At 37.3% G+C, this 27,138-nt stretch overlaps 1 protein-coding gene across 2 annotated transcripts in view; it reads right to left on the bottom strand.

Moving 5' to 3' along the window:
• MDFIC (MyoD family inhibitor domain containing) overlaps window positions 1–26,247 on the bottom strand; it is a 131,048-nt gene extending 104,801 nt beyond the window's left edge. The window contains exons 1-3 of one of the 2 annotated variants that reach the window (XM_036247248.1): window positions 26,101–26,247; window positions 25,667–25,842; window positions 4,851–4,961 (exon numbers count right to left, since the gene is read on the bottom strand). In XM_036247248.1, coding sequence (XP_036103141.1) covers window positions 4,851–4,961; window positions 25,667–25,751 — 196 coding nt within the window. In that variant the 5' untranslated portion in view covers window positions 25,752–25,842; window positions 26,101–26,247. Of the gene's footprint in view, window positions 1–4,850; window positions 4,962–25,666; window positions 25,843–25,975; window positions 26,011–26,100 lie in introns of those variants that run through there. The other variant, XM_036247249.1, reaches the window with a different exon arrangement.
• Window positions 26,248–27,138: the final 891 nt, after the last annotated feature.

Genomic DNA, 27,138 nt, shown 5'->3' with positions numbered 1-27,138 from the left:
TCCATATTATGAGTTAAATTTAAAAATTAATGTTAACTGAGGGTGCTATTTCTCTGCAACATTTTTTTAACTAAGTCAAAGGCACAGTGATTATTAAAACAAGACATAGTTCCGAATAATATACTTCATCATATATGCTAATATGACAAGAAAAGCCAAAGTCTTAACTAGTGTTCCTATTGAAAGATGTCCTTATAAACTCTAACATGTAATCCCCATTCCAGAAATTAAATTATAGAGCAAAATATATTCTCAGAATATAAAAACCTTTTTACACTGTAAAAAGAATAAACATTTATAATGAAAAAATGTTCTATTTATAACTTCCAATTATAAAGTTTTCTCATAATACTTCCATTTAGTTTTTATATCTTTACTGATTTTATTTAGTTTTGTTTTGTTTTCTTAACAAACATGAGTGATTAGGATTGTCTTTTTGATTTAAATTTCATAGGAAAGAAAATCACAATGTACATTTTCTGCCCAGACTGTATGTATGGCCTATGTCTTTAAAATGTTTGATTCCACATGGATTTCCTCTTTTATTTATAGTTTCCAGAAAGGATTCTTTCTGACAAATTAGCAAGTCAAGGGCAACCAATTTGGAATCCAGGCCCTAAGAGCACAGTACCTCAGGTCTGCCACCTGCAATGTTTTCTAGACGGATCAGGAAACACAGACAAAGCTTAAACTTCTGTGTGGAGCAGGAACCAAATGTGAGCCACAAGTGGGTGGTCCACTGAGGTCAGGGTTAAAGTTCACAGAATAATTTGGAAATAATTCTCAGCTTGGATCTCCTTTATGAGACCTGAGACTACACCCTTTAATTAGAATACAATTTCCAAAGCAGCCACTCCCTTGCCTTTCCAGAGCTCAGTTATTCTCAGAAAAGTAAAAACAGCCTCATCATGCTGACAGCTAACAGTCCCCTATAAATTATGTCTTAAATGTCCAACAAAGAAGGCAGCAGGCATCCGGGACAAGGAGATGTTAGCTGTCAGCCCTCCCTAAGAACTCTCAAGAATAGAGGAAAAGAAGTCATATTAAACAGAGCCACTCTCCTTCACTGCTTGCTTATGCAGCTGAACTGTCCCATGAAATCTTGGAAAAAGAGTGGGTTGTACATTTGAAAACGTTCCCACACTCCAGCTGCCCTCATTTTTCGGCTGATCCCTCCATCCAGTTAACCTCACACTACAGCAGGAACACTAAAATCAATTCCATGAGAGCCAGCTGTCCGCCTCTTCCATGGTGCTTGGGGAGCCACAAAGGACTCCTAGAATGGCAGTCAGTCTGATCCTAACTCACCACAGATGTTTCGCTCCTCTCCCATGTATCTCTTGAGACAGGCCAGTAAGCCAGGACAAGTGGAATAGGGAAACTGATACAGATAGTTAAACAGCAGTTTGCAGCCATCTGGTAAAAACTATCTTCTCTAAACCAGGAATAGTTAAGAGTAAATGGTTTGCACCTCTCCTACCCAACCAGAGGGTAAATAGTTTAAATTGCCCTACTCAGGGAACAGATAGCAGAAATCCAATTAGTACCATTTACCAACTACACCCAAGAACAGATGAAGTTAAAAAAAACCCCTCATTTTCATATATCAGCATAAAGCTGATGAATATTCTATAGCGATCTTCCCATAGGACCTCGCCTAAAGGCCCAGCCTTTAAAATCCCTAAAAACAAATGTCCCAGTGCACTCTCCTTCCCAGGAGCATGACCCACCCTCCCCCTCCACACTTCCTCCACAGGCATGCATCTACTAAACCCTAGCAGACCCACAAGGCTTGCAACCAGGGCAACAATGGGCAGCAGCAGGCTGTCCCAGACAAAGCCCCTGAACCTCTCCCCAAGGCCTCCTTTGTTCTGACTTCAGAGTGAGCCAAAGCATACCAGCCCAGACTTATTTCCCCAGCCCTTTCTTGTTTCACTGTACTCAACTTTAATAAACATCCTCTAAAATTCACCTGGACTCACATTGTGAAACTTTTCCTACATAAAGTCCAGAACCTCACACATTACTGATTGGCCCTAGGTCCAGACCCCCTTTCAGGGCCAGGTCCCCTTTCTGGTAACACTCTAGCCCAGAGCCTTCTTTTCAGGACCTGTTGTTATTACAAAAGATTTGGCCCCAAAATTTTGCTAGATTTGGACCAAGCGGAAAACACTCATCTCCCTAACTGCAGAGTTAAGAGAGACACAAATTAAATTATATAGAGATGGCCGAACACTCTACAAGAAAGGCTAAAAAAGGAAATTCGGGCAGCTTTGTAGAGTTTCATATTAGGGAGTTAGAACAGCAGAAGCTATGACAAGATCAAACTTTCAAATGCTATCCCGACTTGAGTCAGGTTTAAAGATGACATAAAATGATCCATTTCAGCAAATCCAGATATCAAATCTTTCTGTAGACCCAATAAAATTGCCTTTGTCTGGAAAAATGTGAGAAGGAAAATAACAAAAATGTAGTTTTTGAAATTTGTTAACAGAATTCAGAGTCCAATGTAAACCACAAACATTTGGAATTTATTGCCAGCTTATGTTTCAGGCAGGAGCAGCATTTCTGTCATTATCTTTTGTATATCAATTCACCTGTAAGTTTTTCCAGCAGCCTTCTCAGATGAGACAATAAATATCTTTCTCTTTCCTTCTCTCTCTCTGCATTCCTTCAGTGAATATTGGTAGGAAACTAGATACTTGTTCCCAAATGCATGAAACCAGTGTCCATGGTACAGGCTTCATTATCCCAATAAAAAAACAATTTCATGCAATTTATAATATTTGTATCACTGTAAACTTAATTAATATCAGCAACAGAGAGAGTTCATTTTAAATCCATTCCCCTTAATGGTACAAATTCTATGGCTAAAATGAGTTTCATCAAAGAGCACAAAAAATTTTGACACATTAAATATGACTCTCCAAATCCTTTTGCAATAGTGCTTATATTTGGTTTTTGTCTTAAGAGTACTCATTTAGCCCTGGCCAGTTTGGCTCAGCGTTTAGAGCGTTGGCCCGTGGACCAGAAAGTCCTGGGTTCCGTTCCCACTAAGGGCACGTACCTCAGTTGTAGTTTGTCCCGGCCCTGGTTGGGGTTGTGTGTGTGGCAACCAAATGATGTGTCTCTCTCGCATCAATGGTTCTCGGTCTCTCTCTTCCCTCTCTCCCTTCTTATCTGAAGATAAATGCAAAAATTTCCTCACGTGAAGATAAAAAAAAGTACTGATTTGTATTTCCTTTAGTGTAGGCTTTGGGAAGGGAAAGTAGGGAACTAAATCAATTAAATGAAACACACACACTTAAAATTACATGACTAGAAAAAAAAAGAGAGAAAACAATCATGCTCCCCAAGGTGGAAATAAAATTGTTTCTAAGACTTCTTCTAGCTCTCACTAACTCTCTGGCTGTTAGGAAATCACAGACAAAATACATCAGTATCTCACAAAACTATGTTTCAAAACAGCAGAGTCAACATTTATATAGAAGTGCAAACCAATTACTCTTAACTATCCCTGGTTTAGGGAAGATAGGATTTACCACATGGCTGCAAACTGCTGTTTAACTATCTGTCTCAGTTTCCCTATTCCACTTGTCCTGACTTACTAGCCTGTCTCAAGAGATACATGGGGGAGGGGCGAATAAATGTTTATTCGAAATAATGTGTATTTGATTCTTTGGAAAAAGCTACATAAATTTTGCTCCTCTCAATGTTCTGAACCTAATTTCCTTCCAATTCCATTCTCTGAGACAAAAGATTTTTTCATTTTTCTTTAGAGTTTTGTTTGAAATCTTGAAATTTCCTTCAATAGTGTTTTTATTGTTATTTTATGTTTTCTACTAAGTTCATTTTTCCCTTTTATTTTTGCTTTCTTCAGTTTTTCTGTTAAGGACAGATAATGGGCATTCTAGAGAGGAAAAGAAACATTCCAAGATTCAAAGTATATGTAATATGTAGCCCAAGAAAGGGTCTCTATTATGAAGTTATCTGAACTGAAGAATTAAATTTTAAAATAATGCTTGATTTCCAAACAAGAATTATTTTCCTGTCTGTTCTGGGAATATAATAAGACATGGAAATTTGGTTACCATGAATGAGAATTCTAAAATATATACTCCTATGCTCTTTTAGGTGTGGCACAGTAGTGACCTTTACACTTACACATTACTACAGAGAAGAATTTATTATATGGTAAATTCATCTTGAACCCACCTTAGAGAACTTAGTGACCAGAATCTGAGCTCCAGAGAAGAACCTGATGGGAAATCAGCATTCTTAAACAGCACTCAAAAGACTCTGCTATTCCCAGGCATTCCCAGAGTAAAATAAAAAATATGACAAAGCTTTTGTATATATTGTACGCAGTAATCTTAAGAAGAGGAAGAGAATTAAAAACACAAGGAGTGATAAAAATGTTAATTGTAAAAAAGAGTTTGGAATCTTTTGGCTTAAAAGACAAGAGACCAAATGGAATTATCAAAGCACTATTTATTGTCCTTTAGCTCTGCCTTTACCTTTCTAGTCTCACAGTCCACTTAGAATTGTCTGCTTTTCATTTGCTCACTGCTCGAGAAGAAATTAAGTTTTGTCTAAATTTCTCTCAGAACTGAGAACATAATTTACAGGTCAATAAATTCTTCTTTTCTAAAGAAAGTATGAAAACTGACAGAGTATTATTTATATCCTAGTTCTAGCCCTAGATTGTAAAATTCTTGTGAAAACACTTTCATATAAATTCTGAAAATTCTGATTTATAGATTTTTAGCAAAATGATAGGGTACAATTAATTCAGAGCATATTTTAACAGTCATCTCCAAATCACTGCAATTTTCTCTAAAAGTACTTACTTCTGATGAGTTCATCCTCTGAATTATTTCCCCAAATGAACTGGTCTTGGATATCTCCATGTGTGAAAGAGCTATTGGTGGCTCTCTCCGTATTTTCTTCATCACATTTATCTGAATAAAAAAATATATATTTATTACCATTAAATATTGTATACCTTTTTCTATTTTCCATTTCATAGATTTTTCCCCCTAAATGCTTCTAAGTCTGCCAAATTTTAAGAAAATTGGAGCAGTACCTCTATTGACTATTGTATACATAATGACTCAATAACATTGACTGAGCACCTACTGCATGCCTAGAATTTAAGAAACAGAGATGTTTACAGTAAAAATTATCTGCCAGGATTATCATAAACAAATTATCAGAACATGGCAAGTGATCTGCCATGAAAGAGAAATGTGGAAGGTTACATCAAGGATGAAAGTAAGTCCATACATGTAGAAAGTGGGAACAGTAGGGGAAGCACTAAAAGAGAAGATACTTTAAATAAGGGGTAGAGATGAAAGTCAGCCTGTATTTGAAGGAGAAGTGAGGAGGTACAGTTTTCTTCATAGAAACATGGGAAAGAGTCAAGGATTGTGTTATAAATTCTCAAAGAGAAAGGGTGTTTAGGATGAGGGATCTATACATGCATTTAAGCATTCTCAGGTGGAAAGCTTATTGGAAACATAACTCAGGCAAACAGCAAACTATAACACAAGGTAAAATGCATGTGATGAAAGGTCCAGAGCACTAAAGGTGTTCAATGATCTTTAAAAAATTAGTGGGGATTCAAAAAGAAAAGATTAATGGAAATTCTAAAAATAAAGATGGGAAAAAAGCTATTCCAGGTGGAAAAGAGCATGAGCAAACTCCAACAGCAGACACTTGGGGAATGGTTCCAACTCTGGACTGAAGTACTTTAAGAGGGACATTAGGAGACAGGATAGTAAAGGTTTGAATAGAGACAGAGAATGGACATTTTTATGTTAAGGTGAGAAATCCAGACCTAATTTAAAAGTAAAATTAGCCATTGAAGCTTTATGAATCGCCTAATCTAAGCTATGTATTAGGAAGATTAATAAATATGTATACACTAGTGGTTCTCAACCCTGCCTGCATTTGAACTAACTTGGGCAACCTTTTAAAACACAGATTTCTAGGCGCCATCACCAAAGACTGCATTTCAAATTAGGGGAGGGGTGCCTATGTGATTCCACTGAATTTATATCCTTGAAAATCACCAGAGTATGGGTGTAACAGGGAGAATAAAAAAAAGGGGGGGGGGGGGGGACTTGGCATAGTCCAGGTAGAAGTTGATGAGAGTTTAATCAACTGGATAACAAGATGGGAAAGAGGGTAGATGTGAGAAAATAACTAGAGGCTTGCATAGATAATCTGGAAGATGGGATTAGAGGTAACTGAGTTGTCTTAGTATGGCTTTGACAAAGAAAACCTGGTACAGAGCAGATGTTTAGGCAATGTGCTAGGCAGTGGGGGTACAATGAATTAGATGCAACCCAGGCCTCCATGGAATTTAAATTCAGTGGATGAGTTTAGTGTTGGATATTTGAATTTGTAAATCATAAAATTATAGCTAGAAACAGTCATCTTCCTAAATTCGATTGCTAAAGCCGTCCAAATGACTATGCTCACCAAAAGAGTGAATATATGAAAAGAAGTGTATCAAGTGGGTCTGCACAATTAGAAAGATGAAAGAAGGAAGAGAAGCTTGGTGATATCAAGCCATGGAAGCAAGGTAAGAAAGAGATTCAAACAGAAGTTATTAGTCAACTGTATTAACAGTTCCGTTGGAAGGAACAGTTTTTCTGCACATGCAAAATTTGTCATGTACCATGGGGATTTCACAACAACTGAAAATTCTGACATGAAACACATTTTAACACACGAAAATAGAAGGACTTAGGACTAAACCCAGAGGCTAAGAACTCCAAAAAAATAGGGTCTTCAATGCTTAGTATTTTTGAAAAGCCAAACCATATTCAGATAGCAGTAAAATATAAATTAGAAACTTGTTAAACCAATATGTTCTAGATTTATGTAACATTTACACAGCATTATCTTAGAGAAAATTTAAACTTCCTGAAATGTTATTTTCAATTGAAATCTTTACTTTTGTAAATAACTCCAGGTATCTTTCCACTACTACTGTCAATGCAAGGCCTTTCTGAGATTATTAACAGAAAAGATTTTTATATAAACTCACTCGTACACGTGAAATCTCTCACCAGCAAAGTCCAACATTACTTGCTATTCCTGTTATGTAGCTGACTGCCGCCAGGTGTCATGCTAGTAGGCTTAATTCAATTAGTAACTTTAATTGAAGCTGAATGAAATTAATTATATAATTTTGCACTGTTCAAGTATAATTCTATTAAAATTAATTCATGAAACCAGGGCATTATGAAGCATTGCTGACTAAAAGAAAATAGGTATGAATAAAGCCTCTAGACACACTTGACTTACATTTGAATTATGTCCAATATTCAAGTGCTAAACTGAGAACCTCTCAATCCTCCACTGAATAAATGAAATTGTTATGTGGTCCACACACACAGATTTAGTAATGACTTTCTACTAAGATGAAAATAAAGTTCTTAATGATCTAAATATTTATTACGAAACAGTTTTATCATGTGTTGGTTTCCTTATCGGTGATAGAATTAGGTGATCCCAGAATCCTTCTCAAATTAAAAAAAGAAAGAAAAACTATTATTCTCTATCTTATTACAATCACAAAATAATAAATAATATGTAATGACTACTAAATCACAACCATCAATCTATTCAACTTTGCCTCCTTTGAAAACTAAATGTCTTACCCTGGCTGGTTTGGCTCAGTGTTTAGAGCATTGGCCTGCGGTCTGGGGAGACCCGGGTTCGGTTCCCGCTAAGGGCACGTAGCTCGGTTGCAGTTTGTCCCCGGCCCTGGTTGGGTCATGTGGGTAGTGACCATTCGATGTGACCCTTTCTCATCGATGTTTCTCTCTCTCTCTCTTCCTCCCACTCTATCTGAACAAAATATCAAAAAAAAAAAGAAAGAAAACTAAATGTCTTGGCTCAAAATTTGGTGTCAGGCTTTTATTACAATCCACAGCACCCAGCTAAAAGCAAGGCTCAGGAAAGGTTTTCTGTATAAAATTTAAATTGTCCATTGCCAGTTTTCCATTTTATAAAGTAAACTTCTGTGACCACTTGACTGTTCTATGACTTTCTAATGTATGTACATTTTTATGAACATTTTTTTAATATTTAAGAAATATCGCCCTGCCCAGTTTGGCTCAGCGGTTAGAGCATCGGCCTGCGGTCAGGAGAGACCCGGGTTCGGTTCCCGCTAAGGGCACGTACTTCGGTTGCAGTTTGTCCCCGGCCCTGGTTGGTCATGTGGTGGCAGCCACTCGATGTGTCCCTTTCACATCGATGTTTCTCTCTCTCTGTCTCTTCCTCTCTCTCCCTCCCACTCTATCTGTACAAAAAATGGAAAAATGTCCTCGGATGAGGATAAAAAAAAAAAAAAAAAGAAGAAATACCTATATGGCAGCCTCATTAATGGTGATCTAACATTGAAGAAATGCATGTAGAGAGAGATTTAATTGATAAATGATTGTAAGATGGGCACCATGATGTCCAGCCACAGAACCAACATTACTACAATTTTCAATAGGTTAGGTCAGCCACTACTCATTACAATGACAAAACAGCAGTTCCTGATAGCAAATTCTGTGATCACTGCACGTTTGCTGTGTTACTTCCCTATTACAGAAGCAGAGACCACAGTCGTTCCAATTTAATCAGTTCCTTTCTGGATTTATGGATGTTTATAGTTACAATTCAATTACCACATGGGCCTGAAAGACAAATCCTGTAGGCAAGCAAGTGAATTCAATGATGCATGAAATCAGTCTCTACCTTTCTACAAGATTTCTATATATATATCCAATAAGCATTCCTACCCAACTTAGCAATTTTCTCTTAAAAGGGAGACTTCATCATCTCAATTAGGCTGTTCTGAGCCAATGGTTCTCTTTGGCTTTTTCTTTTTCTCTTGTAGTGCTCTTTAAACATAAAGATTCGCAGGTTCCAACCTCAGAGGTCTCAATTTGGGTGGTGTGGGGGAAAGGTGAATATCATTATCATATATGGCCAGGTTATATGTAGGTCACTGTTTTAAGTACTAAACAATTCAGAGAAAACTTAGCAGAGCCTATCAAATATTGATATAAAGACCTTGCTTCTTATCACCTTGTCACAGTATTCTAAGTAATCAGAAAATACAATTTTATCTAATCACTAATTAATACAGATATTTAGTTATGCCTCCATGTCAGCTCAACTCTTAAGAATATAAAATCTGAATTATATGTAATTCTAATCAGTTATACTAATAGTTGAGTATATAATGTTTTAGATATTAAAATGAATAATGAAGACATTTTAAAAATAGCACTAGAACAAAGTATACTTATATACTACTGGCATTTGCTTCTGAAAGGCTAGCTCCCAGGCCTTCTAGTGTGCCTACTCCAAACAAAGAAGTGCAGAAATTATCTTTAGATAAAGAAAAAAAGCTTTGTCCTTGCAAGTCCTCTAGCTGGAAAAATCAAACACACCTATAAAACAATCAAACAAGTACAAAACAAAAGATAATGAAAACTGCCTTGGGTCACAATTCTGGCTCAAAGACTGACCAGCTATATGACTGTAGCTGGGCCTCATTCTCTTCAGTGGGAAGAGGGCACTAAACTAGATGCTTGCAGAAGCCTTTTTTGGCTCTAAAATTCTTTAATCTAACTCTGCACAAGATCGAAACAATAGAACCAAAACTTCATATCCACATTGGAGGATATTTAGAATGGAGTAGAGGAGATCATAGAAAAGCCTTTGTAAGGCACTGGATTTGAGTTCAAAGTGACAAGCCTGAATTAAAACAATTACATAAAAAGTTCTAAATGATGAATTTAAATACAGTATGTCCTATTCAGAAATAACTATCCTACCGGATCAATACTCTTTATTTTTGCTATTTTTCTAAAGAAGGGCATGAATGGTGAGAAGCAATCTCTTTCCAATCTTGATTATTTTTTGCTGAAGGAGAATGAGAAAGATTTAGGTAAGTAGAATTTCAATTTAACTGAAAATTTTATAACATATTACCTAGTTGGCATTACCCAAATTTAAAACTTTGAGAATTTCACTTAGACAGTTGGGGAATAAAATAATGTAATGATGATTAACAGAGAAAAATCTAAGAACATTAAAAATAAGTAAAATGGATAGTACTATGTATAAAATATTACATGTGTCATGTAATAGCAACTCAGCTGGTATGTGGTTGTTAAATAAGTACAAATAAAAAAATACTTCCTTTTGTTGAAAGAATATATCAATGAATATTTGCAATTACAGTACTAGCAATTTTCAAAGGACTTTAACATATAATATTTATTTGATCTTCAGAACTATGAATTTGACATGAAGAAGAAAACGTTAGCTTAATTTTACTGATGAGAATATAAAGTGGGTCTTAGAGATAGATATTCAGTTGGAAACAGGATGTTAAAATACAAAGTTGGAAAGGATCTTACAGTTCAGATAATTTAATATCCGATCCAGTATAGAAAGCCCCACTGCAATGCTCAGCCCTTCCCCAAAATTCTAAGGAAAGAGAACACATTCTATTCTTGGTCAGTTAGTTCATTGGTAAGCTATTCTGAACATAAATCTGTTGTCAGGTTATTTATAACTAGACTCAGTTATACCCACTGTAGGTAGAAATAGTAAACTAAACTTTTCTGTTATACAACCATTCAAATTATTAAAGACAGATATTCTTTTCTGTTGGTTTTTCCCGTCGATTTGTCTGTGTTATAGTTGTAATTCCGGTTTGGTTCTGGGAGACGGTCTGTGTAGCTCCGTTCACTCCGCCGCCATTTTTCGGTCTCCGCAAAGACAGATATTCTTTCCATCAGTTTGTCATCAAGAAAATATATTATCTCAATAGCTAAATGTCTTTTGTTTGTTTGTTTTATCCTCACCTGAGGACATTTTTCCATTTTTCTGTTCAGATAGAGTGGGAGAGAGTGGGAGAGAGAGAGAGAGAGAGAGAGAGAGAGAGAGAGAGAGAGAGAGAGAAACATAGACGTGAAAGAGACACATCGAATGGTTGCCACTCTCACGACCCAACCAGGGCCAGGGACAAACTGCAACTGAGGTACGACGTGCCCTTAACGGGAACAGAACCCAGGTCTCTCTGGACCGCAGGCTGACGCTCTAACCGCTGAGCCAAACCGGCCAGGGCTCAATAGCTAAATGTTTTTAACAGATAAACTAAGAGTGAATCTAGCAATGTTGAATGAGGATGAAATCAGCTTGTCAAAGTTACTAATGAACTTTCAAATATAGTATAAAGTTCTGTATACTCCAAGGTTTTCCAAAAAATAGGGACAATATTGTCATCTAAAAGTCCAGATATTTGAATTCTTCCTGATAATAAAAAGATTCTCATTAGGTTCTCTGGGACAGAAATACTCCCTAAATTGCACCTTGCACTGGAAAAGTGGTTAAGAGTACAGGATCTGAAATTATGGTGTAGTAGACCACTAGTAATGTGGATCCTGGGCAAGTTAATCTTTGTCAGATTCTTCACCTACAAAATGGGAATAACAATACCTACATCATAAGGTGGGTATGGAAAGAAATAGAATCATGCCTGGAAAGCAGAGTGTCTGGTTTATAATAAAGGCTTGTTCACACTTGCTATTATTAAGTGTTATTGCAATAGCACCTTTTTAAAACCTACTATAAATTTACCAGGGCAAGGCTGTTAAGAGCAGTATCTATTCCATAATCCCTAAATGAAAAACCATGAAAGAAATGTTTCTAGATTGAATATATAAGGAAAACTATCACTTCTTCCAAGAAGCTGTATATTATTTTTTTCCATATGGACAATGAAAACCATATTGAACACTTCATCTTGGCTCAAATTTACAGACAAGATTGAATAAGTATGTCTGACCCTACAGTCTAAGTTTGTACATTTTTATTTTTCCCCAGTTTGAATCTCCTAAGCTACCAATATTTTCATTATTCTGTTTTAATCTTTTTTGTGTGTATGTGTGTTTATTGATTTTTAGAGAGAAAGAAAGGGAGAGGGAGAAAGAGAATCATCGATTAGAGAGAATATCAATTGGCCGCCTCCTGCATGCCCCCCACTGGGGATCTGGCCCACAACCTGAGCATGTGCCCTGGCCAGGAATCAAACCAGCAACCTCTTGGTGCATGGGTCAACGCTCAATCACTGAGCCATAGCAGCCGGGCTGTTTTAATCCTTTTTTTAAAATGTAATCATATAAGCCACCTCAAATATTTTGCTAAACTAGGCAGAGGAATGTATGCACAAACTATTCATCAAACACATTTTCTATTTGTTATCCATACTTTATATGCTTACATCATTAAAAAGAAAATGACAGCACTTGGTAGATATCCTTATAAAATTGTATAAAACCTCATAATACATAATCAGTGTAAAATACATTTACTTCTTAAAGAAAGGACTATAAGCAGCTTTCTTTGTGCTTAAATTTTGGGACTTTTGCATGTTAGCTCTTATCTACTTCAATTAAATATTTGATAACCTAGGACAGATCATCTGTTATCTACATAATATGTATATTCTTAGTTATGCAATCTATACTCATATCTCTTTTATCTGTAAACAAAATAGCTTTAAACAATTTCATTGTTACTCTTCCATTCAGATACCATTCTTATTTCAGATGATTATTGTGTATTCTGGTTAATGAAATCTTAAGCAATCTGAGACCAAACTCTCTGGAAAAAGTAAAAAAACTTTCAGTCTGCATTTCCTGAGGCTCAGAATAATGTGGAAATCTACTATGCTTCCCAAATGTAACCTTTAAAAACCCAAAGATAAAGCAGCTTGCAGGAGGACCTAAGGCTCTGGAATGTTACTTCTTTTTTTTTTTTTATCCTCACCTGAGGACATTTTTCCATTTTTTGTTCAGATAGAGTGGGGAGGGAGGGAGGGAAAGGAAAGAGAGAGAGAGAAAGAGAAACATCAATGTGAAAGGGACACATCAAATGGTTGCCACCCGCATGACCCAACCAGGGCTGGGGACAAACTGCAACCGAGGTACCTGCCCTTAGCCGGAACTGAACCCGGGTCTCTCTGGACCGCAGGCCGACGCTCTACCGCTGAGCCAAACTGGCCAGGGCTGGAATGTTACTTCTTCACTGATCAAAAAAAAAGTTCCTTTAAGCCACATGACCTTTAAGAAAACCTACCTGCTTTGTCTAATGTTCTAAAACAGATTAAAATCTTATTGTCCCAAAAACGTGTTGAGATAATCAAAGCATTATAACAGCTGAATAAGCAGATGCATAAAATTTCATAAATTTATAAATATAAGTTATTATATGATCACAGATATAGTATAAATGTTTGTTAAATTAATTAAAAGCTTAAATCAATTTAATTGATTAATTATAATTACCAATATTTTGAAAAATAATATAACAAAATCTAAATTTTTTTTTTTTTTTTTTTTATCCTCACCCGAGGACATTTTTCCATTTTTTGTTCAGGTAGAGTGGGAGGGAGAGAGAGGAACAGAGAGAGAGAGAGAAACATCGATGTGAAAGGAACACATCGAGTGGCTGCCACCCACACAACCGACCAGGGCCGGGGACAAACTGCAACCGAGATACGTGCCCTTAGCGGGAACCGAACCCGGGTCTCTCAGGACCACAGGCCAACGCTCTAACCGCTGAGCCAAACCGGCCAGCGCATATAACAAAATCTAAAATGAATTCCTTCAAGGTCTTATGCATTTAAAAGCCGATGGTATACCCTGGCTGCTGTGGCTCAGTTGTTTGGAGCATCATCCCATACATCGAAAGGTCAAGGATTAGATTTCCGGTCTGGGGAACATACCCAGGTTTTGGGTTCAATCCCAGGTCAGGGTGCATTTGGTAGGCAACTGATCAATGTTTTTCTCTCACATCTATGTATCTCTCTCTTTCCCTCTCCCGCCTCTCTCTCTAAAATTAACAAAAAATATATTCTCGAGTGAGGACTAATAAAGAATGAATAAAAATTTATGGTGTGTTTAGATCCTAAAAAATAAAAAAATGACTTGGACTCAACCAGTTTACAAGTTGGGAGTGGGAAAAGAAGAGTGGGTTAGCTCAGCTGGTGAGGCTCAATGACTGATCATTGACCCATGCAACAAGAGGTCACCATTCAATTCTCAGTCAGGGCACATGCCCAGGTTGCCTGTCCAATCCCCAGTGGGGGACACGCAGGAGGCAGCCAATAGATATTCTCTTTCATCAATGTTTCTATCTCTCTCTAGAATCAATAAAGGGAAAAAAAATAGTGGGTTATACACATAGCAAAGTGGAGAACAGTTACAAAATTACATGCATATGCAATTAAATATGAATATGAAAATGATAGGTGCAAAATGCACTATCAAAAAATCAGGGTTCTAAATAAATGGGGGCGGTGGATTAGGCACTTTCCACTTCAAAAAAAGTAGTGGAATGTTAGATGACAGCAAGGTGATGCTGGGGACCAAGACACATTATGTCAGTCATCTTACACCTTACATCTCAATCTCAAATCCCTTATCTTGAAAGTATTTTTTTCAGAATGACTGACCTGAGACATATTAAACTCCTGCCTCCTCAATTACAGGTTCAATTGTGCCCTTTCTACAATAAGTATACTCAGGCTAAAACCAAATACTCAGGCTCATGGAATTTGGAGTTATGTGGGCTAAGAAATAAAGGTCTCTTAGCCCAACCTGATAACATAAATTCAGATAAAAACATTCAACATCTAACACCCCAAACATAAGCCAAAGGGATTAGGCATGAATACTTCCAGGAATAAGGAATAGTCTTATTCAAAGACTTTCCTTACAATCATCTAAAATCTACTTCCCTATTAATTTTCACTGGTTCACCATATTTTGCTCTTTGCAATTCAAACAAAGTAAAGTCCAATCTTCCCTGTGTGACAGTCTCACATTAGAAAATATCTTCTGTTTTTGTCTTTATCTTCTCTTTGTTAAATACCACCAATTAGGTCAATGTATTTTCAGAGCCTTCACATTCTATTCACTCTTACAGGCCTGACAGTCTTCCTACCCTTGTCTAGAAAGCTATCATGAAAATCTCCTTAATGATTGCTGAAATCCAGAGGTGCCATATTTATGGCAATTTCCCTAGTTAGCAGTAAATTAACCCTATTACCAAAAGAAACTGAGGACTCTGTCATCTTTCCCTTTTTAAAATGACGACACACATCATCCTTTAGATTACTGTTATAAGTGTAACAATTTTAAAAACTTTTGTTACCTCTCAGTTATACCAAGTGATTTTATCAAGAACACTTATTTCCCTCTGGTTAATAAAAATGAAGGCCAGTGGAAATCAAAAGTGAACCAAAGGGGGTTAATCTGTAAAGGCATTTCAAAGGTAAAATTTGAATCTGATCACAAATAAGGTAATGATAAGAGAATTAGAAGTATTTGAAATTTATTTCTTAGACTTCAGAATGATGACTATGGATTAGAAGTCAGAGGAGGTATCCTTACCAATCATTTTTCTAAGGGCCAAAACTGGGAGCCCCTCTAACTCAGCCTCTTGCTTTCTGGACCATCTCTCTGGAACACTGCCTTCTTTGGATTCTTTTTAGGACCAGCAACCCACTCTGGTTCTATGATTTGGTTCAGTTACCTCCAAGAGGATAACTTGTAGATCCATTACCCTAGCCCTGATTCCTGTCCTAACCTATAAAGTTTCAACTCTACATGAATATATCTTTAGTAAATCAAAATCAACATTTCCTAAAATTCATCTCCACTTCTCTTCTATCTGCACCTGTTTCTCCAACTATGGCCTGTATCTTGGTCAATGGTATTCACAAAATCATTTTTTTTAACTCTGTTTTCCTCTTATTTCCCCTGCCCTAACATAATCAAGTACCACATCCTGCTAGTTACAACTTCCCAATTTCTCTCAAATCTGTACTTCCTTTTCTATACCCACTACTACAAGTGCTTCAATCCTTTTCTCCTTCAATCACAAACACTTTCCTAACACAAAGATTGAACTCATACTCCTTAGCTCAAATATTTTGCATATTGATGAAAAACCAATATAGTTCAACACTGCACATATATTAACGTGGTAACTCCTATATCTTTTTCATGCTCCATAATTAAATCTTATAGTTCAGTAAAAGGTAAATAGTAAAAACCCTCAGAAAAGCTTACTAAAGATCCTGCAAGTTTCTTGGGTGATGGAAGAAATAAGAACAGCATAGGTCTGTGTTCATAGAGATTCAAAGATCAAAGGCTGACCCACCACTAAAAAAAAAAAAAAAAAGAGGACTACATCTTGAAATAGAAAAAGTGATGAGAGGAAGCTGGTACCTTTGTACTCTGCCACCTACATACAGAAGGCCTGTCACTTGCTCAACCGCAAGTTGCCTGTCTTATTTTTAGTGCTCAACTCTGCATAATCCAAACCCAAAACACTTACAAACTGTTTATTCTTTAGCTGGGGCCATTAGAAGCCCAACCCATACAAAACGATCTTCTTTTTGCCATCCTAAGTCTCTCTCAACCTCTAAATTTATATGCTCCATTTGTACCAGTCAGCTGGCAACTGGCCATATACTAATCTATCATACAGTTCTTGTGGTAATCCTAAATTGATACTTAGAGACAGGATTACAATTAATCTGGCACATATTTATATGGCATCCTCTCTCTCAACTAGTTTATAAATTCCTTGTGGGTAAAACTATGTATTCAACATTTTTAATCTTCACAAAACTTTGCACATTGTATGCACACAAAACTATTTGTTGGCAGGGTTTCTCCTTGAAATATATATGTTGACAATAAATTATATGTGCTAGCATGAAAAGTTACTTCAGACTTTATTCTTGAAACTACCAAAAATTCAGGCACAAAAGCACATGTATATGAATCATCTTACTTCAGATCATGTGGGTGTGAATCTGAAAACAGAAGTATACTACAAGTAGAAACCACAAACCAAATTAATGTTAAAATGACTTTTCATAGTTCCCACTTAGTGAACACTAAGTAATTAAAATTAGAATCCAGAAAATATAACTCAATACTTCTTGAAGATATGTATGCTAATGTAAAAAAAAAAAAGAAAAGTTTAAGTAACTTCAGTAAAGTGTTAATGGCAAAAGGGGTCAGAGGAGGAACAAAGAGAGAGACAGAGAGAGCAAAAAGGAGAGAGAGAAGCATTCAGAACACTGCTGCACAAGCATCGACTGATCAAGACACAGGACAGGCTGCAGCATCTTTAATTCTGATTAAACAAGTCGTCCAAGTTCAACTGTCCACATCTAGAATCTAGTCAGTGCTGAATCAGTGCTCCTTTAATACAATTTGAATATAGACTTTTGGAGATAAAAATATAAAAATCACACCCCCTTCCTTTACACAGTAGAATAATTAGCTAACTCAGAAAGACAATTTGGTTGGTTTCTGTCTTTTGTTTATTGTTGTTCTACTAATTTTCCATTTACAAATGGTATAATTTTAGATTGTGTCAATTTATGTTTCCATATTTTTCCCTAATCTTTTATTATTATAAAAATACAATGCTACTGGCCGGTGTGGCTCAGTTGGTTGAGCATCGTCCCATGCATCAAAAGGTCACTGGTTTGATACCCAGTTAGAGCACATACCCAGGTTGTAGGTTCAATTCACAGTTGAGTACGTGTGGGATGCAATCAGTCAATGTTTCTCTCACATCTCTCCTTCTCCTTTCCTCTCTCTCTAAAATCAATAAAACATAATTTTTAAAAATACAATCCTATTAAAATAATTGAACACTGTTATTAGACCTTTCTATGAAATCACTTCAACAAAATTCAGGAAACAAGATTAAAAGAAACAGGAAAGGCCCTAAAACACCCAAACATTCTACAGCTTCCCCAGGAGGCCTGTAAAGGTCGCTCAGTTACATATATTAAATCCTTGAATATAACTAACCAAACAAGGCTAACAAGGCATGATTCTTGCTGGCCAGAAATCTTAACCCACTGTATTTCTGGTTTTTTGGGCTCCCCAAACAGCCGAAACACAAGAACAGTTAGTACAAAGACACTCTTCCCACACATACATGATCCTCCTCCCTTGTCCCCTGCCTACTGCTACCACCTTGCCAACCTCCAATCTTGTACAAATTTCAAAAATCCATTCTGTCTTCTATTCCTAAGCTCCCACGTGCTCCTTGTTAGAAAGGCAATCAACTATACTGACCACGTCCACTAAAAATTCATGCCACTCACTCTTAGCTAAGCCCTCTGTGTTACTGAGCAGTCATTTTGCTTACCCCAGATAGTATTCCTCCCTGAATCCTTAATTCTTCCAGATTTTTTCCCACACATCTCATTCTAACGACCCCCATCAATATTCCTTTTCATATCAATTTTTTTTCTATATTATTACTCATCCTTTTCTCCCATCCCCATCTCAAAGGGGAACGTTCCCAACTTTCCTAAGCATGGTCTCTTCATCCCATTCCTTTCCAGAATTCTCCTGTTTCAATTAAAAATGCCTAACACGCCACAGCTCCATGCATGCACTTTCACCTTTAATCCCTATCCCTGGCTTTCTTTCCATTAATGTGTGACATGCATGCTCAAAATCCACACATTCAAAAGAAGCCCTCTCTACACCTTGTTTCTTCCTTAAACTCTTCCTACTCTTCCCTGACCACTAAACATCCAACACTTTTGTGACCAATCCTAATAAACACCTTTTCTGTATGCTTTTCCTTCTCCTCCCTAAAGTATAGTCATTTCCCCAAATCTGGTCCTCAGTCCTCTCTCTCATCTTGTGTGAATCCATCAGCTACCTGGTGATGAACTCTTCATCTTGATCTTGACCTTCACCACTCTCCTAGTTGCAAATTCCCTTTTTCAATGGGCTAGTGTTATCATGCCTAGGGTAAGTTCTATGGAGCCAAGGCGATCAAAAGAAGACTCAACAGTTACTTCTATATTTCCACTCAAGCTGAAAAGCAAACCTATGGATTACCTTAAATGTCTACCTTTTCACTATCTCCCATATTAAATATTTTGTCTAATCATATCAATTCAATAAGATTTGAATACTGTGACTGGTTTTAGGAAATTCAAAGATGGATAAATAAAAATGAATGCATTCTTGCAGCTCTCACAGCTAGATAGAGCTCTAGCCTACTTTGGTTGTTGTTTTTAAATCTAGTTTCTCAATTCTAGTTCCACTGGTGTTGGCCTACATCCTCTAATCTTTTGTGATGCTATTGTAACATCCTCCTGAATAATCAACTGCCTTCACTCTTGCGGCTCCCTCCAAAATCATCCTTTGAATTGCCACCAGATTAATTTTCCTAATAGCCTCAATTTGGTCCTGTCCTTCCCCTTTTCATAAACTTTTAAGGGCTTGCCTATCACTGCCTAGGGAAAGAATATGCAAACTCCTCAGCAGGGAAATCAGGGCCATCCTCAAAATGACTCTAATCTATCTTTACAATTTTACCTCATTCTCTGCTCCTTCATACACCCATACAACTTCTTAGTGAAGTGTTTAGCATTCTATACTAATCCCCTCCAAGTCTTGCTTTTGATTACCCATCTCCACAGAGCTGGGTCCTATGACCATGTTTCTTGGTCAAACTCAAATCAAACATTTCCTTGAGGTTCTTCCAAATGTCCCAGCTAGAGATGCTTTCTCTCCCATGTTCTGCCATCACACATTCTTTGTGCATCTATTACAGCACCAGTCAGACTACTTTGTATTCTAGGTATGTATAAAAGTATGTTTCTCCCATCATCCTGCAAGCCCCCGATTTCATTCATCAATCTGTTTCTCTTGGTACTTGTCATATATCAGGTTTTTTTTTCATTCTCTCTCTCTCTCTCCCCCTTCCCCCTCTCTTTCTACATATATATCTACATAGATAGATAAATATTGCACATTTACAGAACATCTCAGTAAGGCAGAAATAAACAATCCAAAGAGAAACAAAAAGGATATGGTAGAGATGAAAATCATTACTAAAATTAAACCTCTATACAAGTGCCCTAAACTGAAAACACACATATGCTTTTCCTATTCCCATCCTTCACCTTGACACCAAAACTGTTCCTTTTCATTTCCATTTGCTTCCCTGACACACACTTGTTCTGGACAGCAATCAAGCCCTTCATTTACCCAATCATTTATCCCACAAATATATTTTATGACCTGTTTCAAGGTTAGTAGTGTTGTCTACCTAATCAAGATTCTACCCCATCATCTACTTCCTTAACATGCTAGTTACCAGCTCAGCTCATACCATGCTATCCCCTAGAACTTTTTTTTTCATGGTTCTCAGCTCAAACAATTCTACCTTTCTAAACACTTTCTTAAATATAGAGACATCTTTAATCACTTCCTTTCTTCTTCCCATCTTCCCCTTTTTGTTTTTTCCCAGCTATATCCTCTTTTTACTCATGTGATTCTTTTTCTTAGCAAGAGGAAAATGAATATGCTTAGCTAAGCCTTGCACTTCTATAACTAAACTTACAAAATGCACATTAGTTCCTTCACACATAGAAAGGAATTGGGAGTATAAATTCTAAGGTGCTTGAAAATACCCCTAAATTATCTTCCAAATCTAGACAAGTTTCTATAGTTTTCTAATTAAGCCTGCCCTTGTTCAAAATCCTATATTCAAAAGTGTTTTAAAACAGTCTCTATTCAACTTAATTTTATATTTGGTTATTTGTATTTGTTTGCCAGTATTATGTTCTCTGTGATTTATCACTGTAAACATATGAAACTTAATAAAATTTAATTTCAACAATCTTCTGATATTTACTATGGAACTGAATATAATGTATCACTCGGTTTCTATAAGAAAAGATAATCCAGGTTCCAAAAATCCAACTCACAAATGACTACAATTCATGTGCAATTTAGGAATTCTTTCCTTATTATTGTATAATACTGGGATCACTAAAGAGAAGTACAGTGAGGCAGGACAAGAATATCTACTGAGGTGGTAGAAGAAAGTATTAACAAATCTATTTATTTACTTATTTGTATCTCATTCTTTTTCATTTTTCTTTGTTTTTTTTGTTAATGTTCAAAATATATTTGTATTCAGTATATATAATTTTGAAAAGAAACTTTTTTGAGGATGAATACTCAGAATAATTTTTTTCAATTAATATGTGATAAAAGTGCTGTAGACCACTAATAGAAAATGTATGTACATGAGTGATATGGTTTAAAGTTTGGAACTTGAAAAGGGGACTTTTTAAAAGCTATTTATTGCTTTTCTACTAAAAGAAAAAGACTTAAAAAATCTATCAAGCTAACATGTCTTTCTACAGATAAAAACCTCTAAAACAATGATTACCAACTAAAAATAAAGAGCACCTGCAACTTGTAAAAAATGCAAATTCTTTAATCTTACACCCAGAGATTCTGAGCCAATAATGTCAATGGCCTTGAGAGATTAGGATAAAATCTCAACACTATCAATATTCTGGGCCAGATCATTCTTCGTTGTGAGGAGCTATCCTATCCTCTGCATTGTAAGATATTTAGCATTACCCGTGTCCTCTACTCACTAGATGCCAGGAGCACCCAGCCCATTCCCTATTACTACCAAAAAACATGTCTCCAGACTTTGCCAATTTTCTCCTAGAGGACATAATCTTCCCCAACTGATAACAAGAGACAGAAGCTGTCCAAATAGTCACACTTTGAAAAATACCACCCTTAACAAAAGGATAACATAATATGATAAAAGTAGAGGAATATGGATATTATAAGCATATATTGGATAAAGCAAAATAAACAGGCACCCCATAAAGGAAATCTGATTAGCCACTATGAATTCCTGACAACTCAGCTAAGATTACTCAACTTAGAAGTCCAATCTCTTCTCATGTAATTTCAACTTGAAGATTTCTCCCTAGCTTCTATTTTAAATTATTTTTAATTAACTTCACTGGCATTTTGCATCCTGCTATGTAAAGTCCGCCTAATAATCTCAAAGGACTCTCCCAGGAGAGAAGAAATCATACATTGTCACATTAAAGTATATTCCAGCACTCCAGTTCAACAGTCTAAGTCTTGACAAATATAAGGGAGTAGAGGTGGGGTGTGCAGGGATGGGAACAGCACAAGTGATTCATAGTATCCAAACCCCATTATCTTTAATTCATCCATCTGTAGGAAAAAGTTGTATTGATTTCTCTGCTTCAACCACATTTATTACAATGACATATAATATACTTTATAATCTGTGCTTCCACCCTGATTTCTAGAGACTGTGTATGAGACCTTGGACAAGTCACTTAAATTCCCTAGGCAAAAGTGACCCAATTAAATAAACTAAATTATTTCTAAAGATCCTTCTAGTTACAAGTTGCAAATGTATGAATGAAGCACTTAATTAAAAGGCTCTTTGCCCTGGCCAGTTTGGCTCGGCAGTTAGAGAGTCAGCCCACAGACCAAAGAGTCTCAGGTTCAATTATGGTCAAGTGCATGTACCTTGGTTGTAGTTCGGTCCCCAGCCCTGGTTGGGGTCATGCAGGAGGCAACCAGTCAATGTGTCTCTCATAAATGAATGTCTCTCTCTCTCTCTCTCTCTCTCTCTCTCTCCCTCCCCCCCCTCCCTCCCTCCCTCCCTCCCTCCCACTCTGACTAAAATAAATGGAAAAAGTATCCTCAGGTGAGGATTTAAAAAAAAAGGCTCTTTCAATTACATGGATTCCAGTAACTACTATACAAAAAAATATATATATACTTATATTTTCAGTGTTGATAACACAATGAATTTTAAGATGTTTAATCCAAAAGAATAAAAATGACAACTAGATGAAACATGTTTACAAGATCCATTGTCTCTTAAAACAAAAATAAATTTAGCCCAAATTATCCTTCACCTATCAAGATACTTACACAGGTCCTTTGCATAAGCCCAAATACCAAATCAATCTTTTAGAAGTTAGTCACAAATAAGGAAATAGTTTTAAATTGTACCTTAAATTTCTATTTTCTATAACAGAGATCACAAATCAGCTGCTTAGAGGCCATTTCCAGCCTGCAGGTGTTATTGTTTTGTTTGGCTTAGACAATAATTGTATTCAATTAGATGCCAACTCTTAAAAAGGGAGATATGATACATAAAAATCCATATTTTGGATATCTTGTGAAATACTGGAAAATATTAACCCAAATGACAAACATGAGCTGGAGATAAAAAGTATCTCCTCCTGGCCTTGAGCTCTCCATGCACCCACAATCCGCACTGCTCCTCCTATCTTCTGATACCTATCCTGATTCACTCTTACAGACTAGATCATATGAGCCTATGTCTTTGCTCTGTAACAATTTTCAAAATTCACAGAAAATATTTTTATTGTTTTCAAAGCAACCAAATTTTGCTTGCAGAATCACAGCAAATGGGTATACATTTTAAAGAAATAGAGCTATGCTCACAATAAGGAAAACCTTCATAATTCTGAATGCTGTAGAATGCACTTTACTGTAGGTTTCTAACCACCTAAAAGAATAAAGTCTATAAAGGAATTGTAGACTTCAAGGGGAATTCAAACTAGAGGCTCCTAAAATTACCTACAACTTTAATTTTCTACATCTTTGGTTAGCAGTATACAGAGCTTCATATGCATAGGTTATAATATCATGTCTTCATATATATATTTAACTTTGTTTGCAAAAGTACCTTGTTTCATAAAACATTTCGTTTTTCTCACCGATTTTAATATATAAAATTGTTCATTAATTTCAGTTACCTAAGCAGTCACATCCTACCAGAGAATTACTAAGCTATTTTTCAGAAAAGATGATTAAAAATCCAAGGATATTAGGAAGATAAAAGAATTTGAGGAAGTACTTAGGAGTAGAGTGGCCTGTTAGCAAACCTTCTTCACCAATGTGTTTACCAATAAAACCAATCTAACCAGGGAAGCCTACATCTTGAAGCTTTTTCCCTACCCACTCTCTTCAAAAAATTTTTTCTTTCAATATTGCCAGTTTGAAACACAGTCTTTTAAGAAGATCCTTATAATTTTATTTTTTTAAATCAACTAACATTCTATTTACAATTAAATTGATCCCTATTTAAAAGGATGTTCTGAGTTAAAGTTAAACAAACTTAAAAAGCAATTTTGTTGCTGAGGTTAATCCAATTTTCAGGTAAAATCTATCCCAAGAGTTCCACACTGATGCTGTGTGTGTTGTATAAAGCCAACATTCTTCTTCAGACCATTCTAGATGTCTGCTTCTTAAAATCAGATCATGTGATATCTTACAGCATTATGTCTGCAGAGTGAAATTAAGTATCACTGCAAGGTCTTTTGGATGATGTTAAAAATGCATACTATTAAAGTTGGACATGGTAGACATCAAAAATCCCCAAATTAATTGTTTTCCTAGTATGTTTGATGTTGATTTTGGACATCAGCATTGTTAAACATTAGTGTTTAACAGCTAAACTGTGAAAATAAAAAGCCCACCAATGGGTCTATGACTACAGTGACATGCCTAAAGACAGGAAAATGATTGTGTTGGCAATACAATGTGCAGAACAGAGGCTGCTTCTGGGAAAATATGTTTATCCATTCTAGTTCTCTGATTTTCTCTGTTTAGAAAAAACGACTCACTGTTTAGAAGCAAAAAACAATGATGAACGTGATTCGATTTAACAGTCCTGAATGTCAGAACATTTTAACTCAGCCATTGATGATTTCTGCTTTTATCCACTATAGGTTAAACATTCACTTCTGTTCCATTTTTTTCTGCCTTTAAAATAAAATGTCAAAGACCCCATTGCATTACTGTCAAAGGGTGTGGAGAGGTGTGGGGGTAGCTATCAGATATACTTAAAGTTAGGAGTATAAAGTAAGTTTTTGAGCTGTGGAAAAAGTATTGAGTTCATATCAGTATCACAACTCTTTAAGTAAGAACCACCCTAAGAGGAAAATACATCAGAAGAGTAAGGCCCTTGCTCTTTCTTGGTCACCAATGAAAACCTGTTGTTACCTTGAAGAGAAGAAGGGCAATCTGACTTGTTTATAAGCTTGTTATATAAGTTTCTCAGAAACAAGAGTATTTTATAGTCAGCACGTGTTTACACTTTAGAACATATAAGAGTTAATTCATTCCTGGAAAGTGTTTCTTTAAAGGAATATTTATTTAAAAACAAAACAGTTACTGACAACATATGCACAAACCATCACAAAGCAATTGGTCACAGAAACCTGGATTATAAACCCAGTTGCTGAGTATCCCACAAGAAACAGGAAGATGAAGGGAATGCATTCTTGTTCTGAGTACAGAGACAGGCCTGGATCTGATAAAGACAAAAACTGAAGAGACCTAAAGGAGAGCTGTTTCAGAACTCACACATTTGAGGCCCTTCAGTCCATAAGCTTAAAATAGAAGCAATCCGGCCATCCTGTTTCTCCACAGCCAAATGCAAGGGGAGTGGAGGGACCAGCGGATCCCGCCCTCCTATCCAGTTGTTGATCTAGGCCAGGAATCTTGGAGAACTTGCTTTGAGTAAGTTACACTGTGCAAAAAGTTCACAACTATGAGGCAGGTATATGTCCTCATCACAAACCTCCCACACACACATATATGCACACTCCAATCGATAAATGTGTGAACAAAATTTAAAATGCAACAACAACAAAGAAGCTTGCAACTTGCAAGCGCGCACTCACCGTGGGCGGGGGCGCCCAGGCGGCCATCGTCCGCTTCCTCCCCTTGTTGGGGCCCCGGAGCTAGGGCTTCGCCTGCGTCTGACATGGGCTGCTCCACCGACAGCGGTCTAGCTGGCCGCCCCGCCGGGCGGACGCTGAAGGGCAGTTAAGTGCTGGGTGCAGGGAACTGACTGCTTCTGGTGGGGAAAAGAGGGGGTTTTAGAGACAAGCACACCACCCCCGCGGAACATTCCCTCCCCCTACGCTTCCCTCCCCTAAACCCCACCCCGGGGAAGTTTTGATTTGAAACAAGGGAGAAAAACGGTTTACCGGCAAGCTGCGGAGTCTCAGGAAGTTGCTGGGGGACGGGCGGGGGGGGGGGGGGGGCGGTTAGGCGAAGCTCCAGGGAAGAGACTAAAGCCTTCCTCCTCCGGGCCGGAGAGACCAGCACCTACCTCATTATTCTCCCACCCCCAAATCGCTCAAGGCCCCTTTCTCCTCCTCTTCCGCCCGGAAAAGTTAGTGAGGCTCCGGCAAAGGTTGCATCTCGCCCTGGTGGCCTCACAGTGGAGGCCGCCCCTGCCTGTACCTCCCCGCCTGCCTCTGGCTCAGCGCAGTGATGGCAATCGGGCCGTGGCTGCTCCTCTGACCGGGGCTCCGCCCCTCTCCTAGCCAGTTCTCTTGCAATCGGGACTTTTCCCCCGCTGCCTCTTTTTACCCCTTCCACCATTCTTAAACTCCTAAAACACTTCCCTTCTATTGCACCTTTTCATCATATCGGGATGAGAAGGCCTGGAACTCTTGGCCTGAAACCCCAACCTGACACACTCGGTGCTCCCTTGCGTGGGGCGCTAGGTCAGGGGGCCAAAACCACAGGGCAGAGAGGCGTTCTTCCTCAGGCTAGGAAAAAGAGTTCATTGGCTGGTCCAAGACTACCAAGAGTAGTTCTCCCCCACCCCTTCGCCCCACTCCCACCAACTACTCTTCCCAGCCCAGCCCCAGAGCAACTGAAATTCTGAGAATGCTAAAAGGGAAGTAGAAACTTTTAGGGTGGATAATGGAAAACGAAAAAATATCAAACTTTACTGGTGTAATAAAGTATGGTTTTGTAACCTTGACCCCTGAGTGTCAAAGTTAGTGTTTAATCTGAGTGTTTAATCTCCTGATCTGTAACTCTGAAATTCCCTTTATTCTGTTTTTCAGTACTTTGTTTATTTTGGTCAAACAGGATTCTGGATCTGGTAAAACCAGTTACAGTAGCACCAAGGCACTGCAGCCATTCAAGCCTGCAAGCTTGACACTCTTGAATATGCCCTGGCCCAAGGCAAGCTAGGCCTATTACAGGCTGAATGTCTAGACTGATCACTTCTGTGTGAGGAGATAAACTTGTGATTGGAAAAAAATAGCAGATCAACTTTCCATTTATATGGAGACTTTCTGATTGTATCTTAATCTGATGAGCCAAGAACAAGAATAAAGTAATTTGCAGATAT

The sequence above is a fragment of the Molossus molossus genome, unplaced genomic scaffold, assembly GCF_014108415.1.
Source record: "Molossus molossus isolate mMolMol1 unplaced genomic scaffold, mMolMol1.p scaffold_m16_p_7, whole genome shotgun sequence".
In the NCBI taxonomy this organism is placed as follows: Eukaryota; Metazoa; Chordata; class Mammalia; order Chiroptera; family Molossidae; genus Molossus; species Molossus molossus.
Note: the sequence above shows the minus strand (reverse complement) of the source record. Positions and strands in the feature narration are given on the sequence as shown.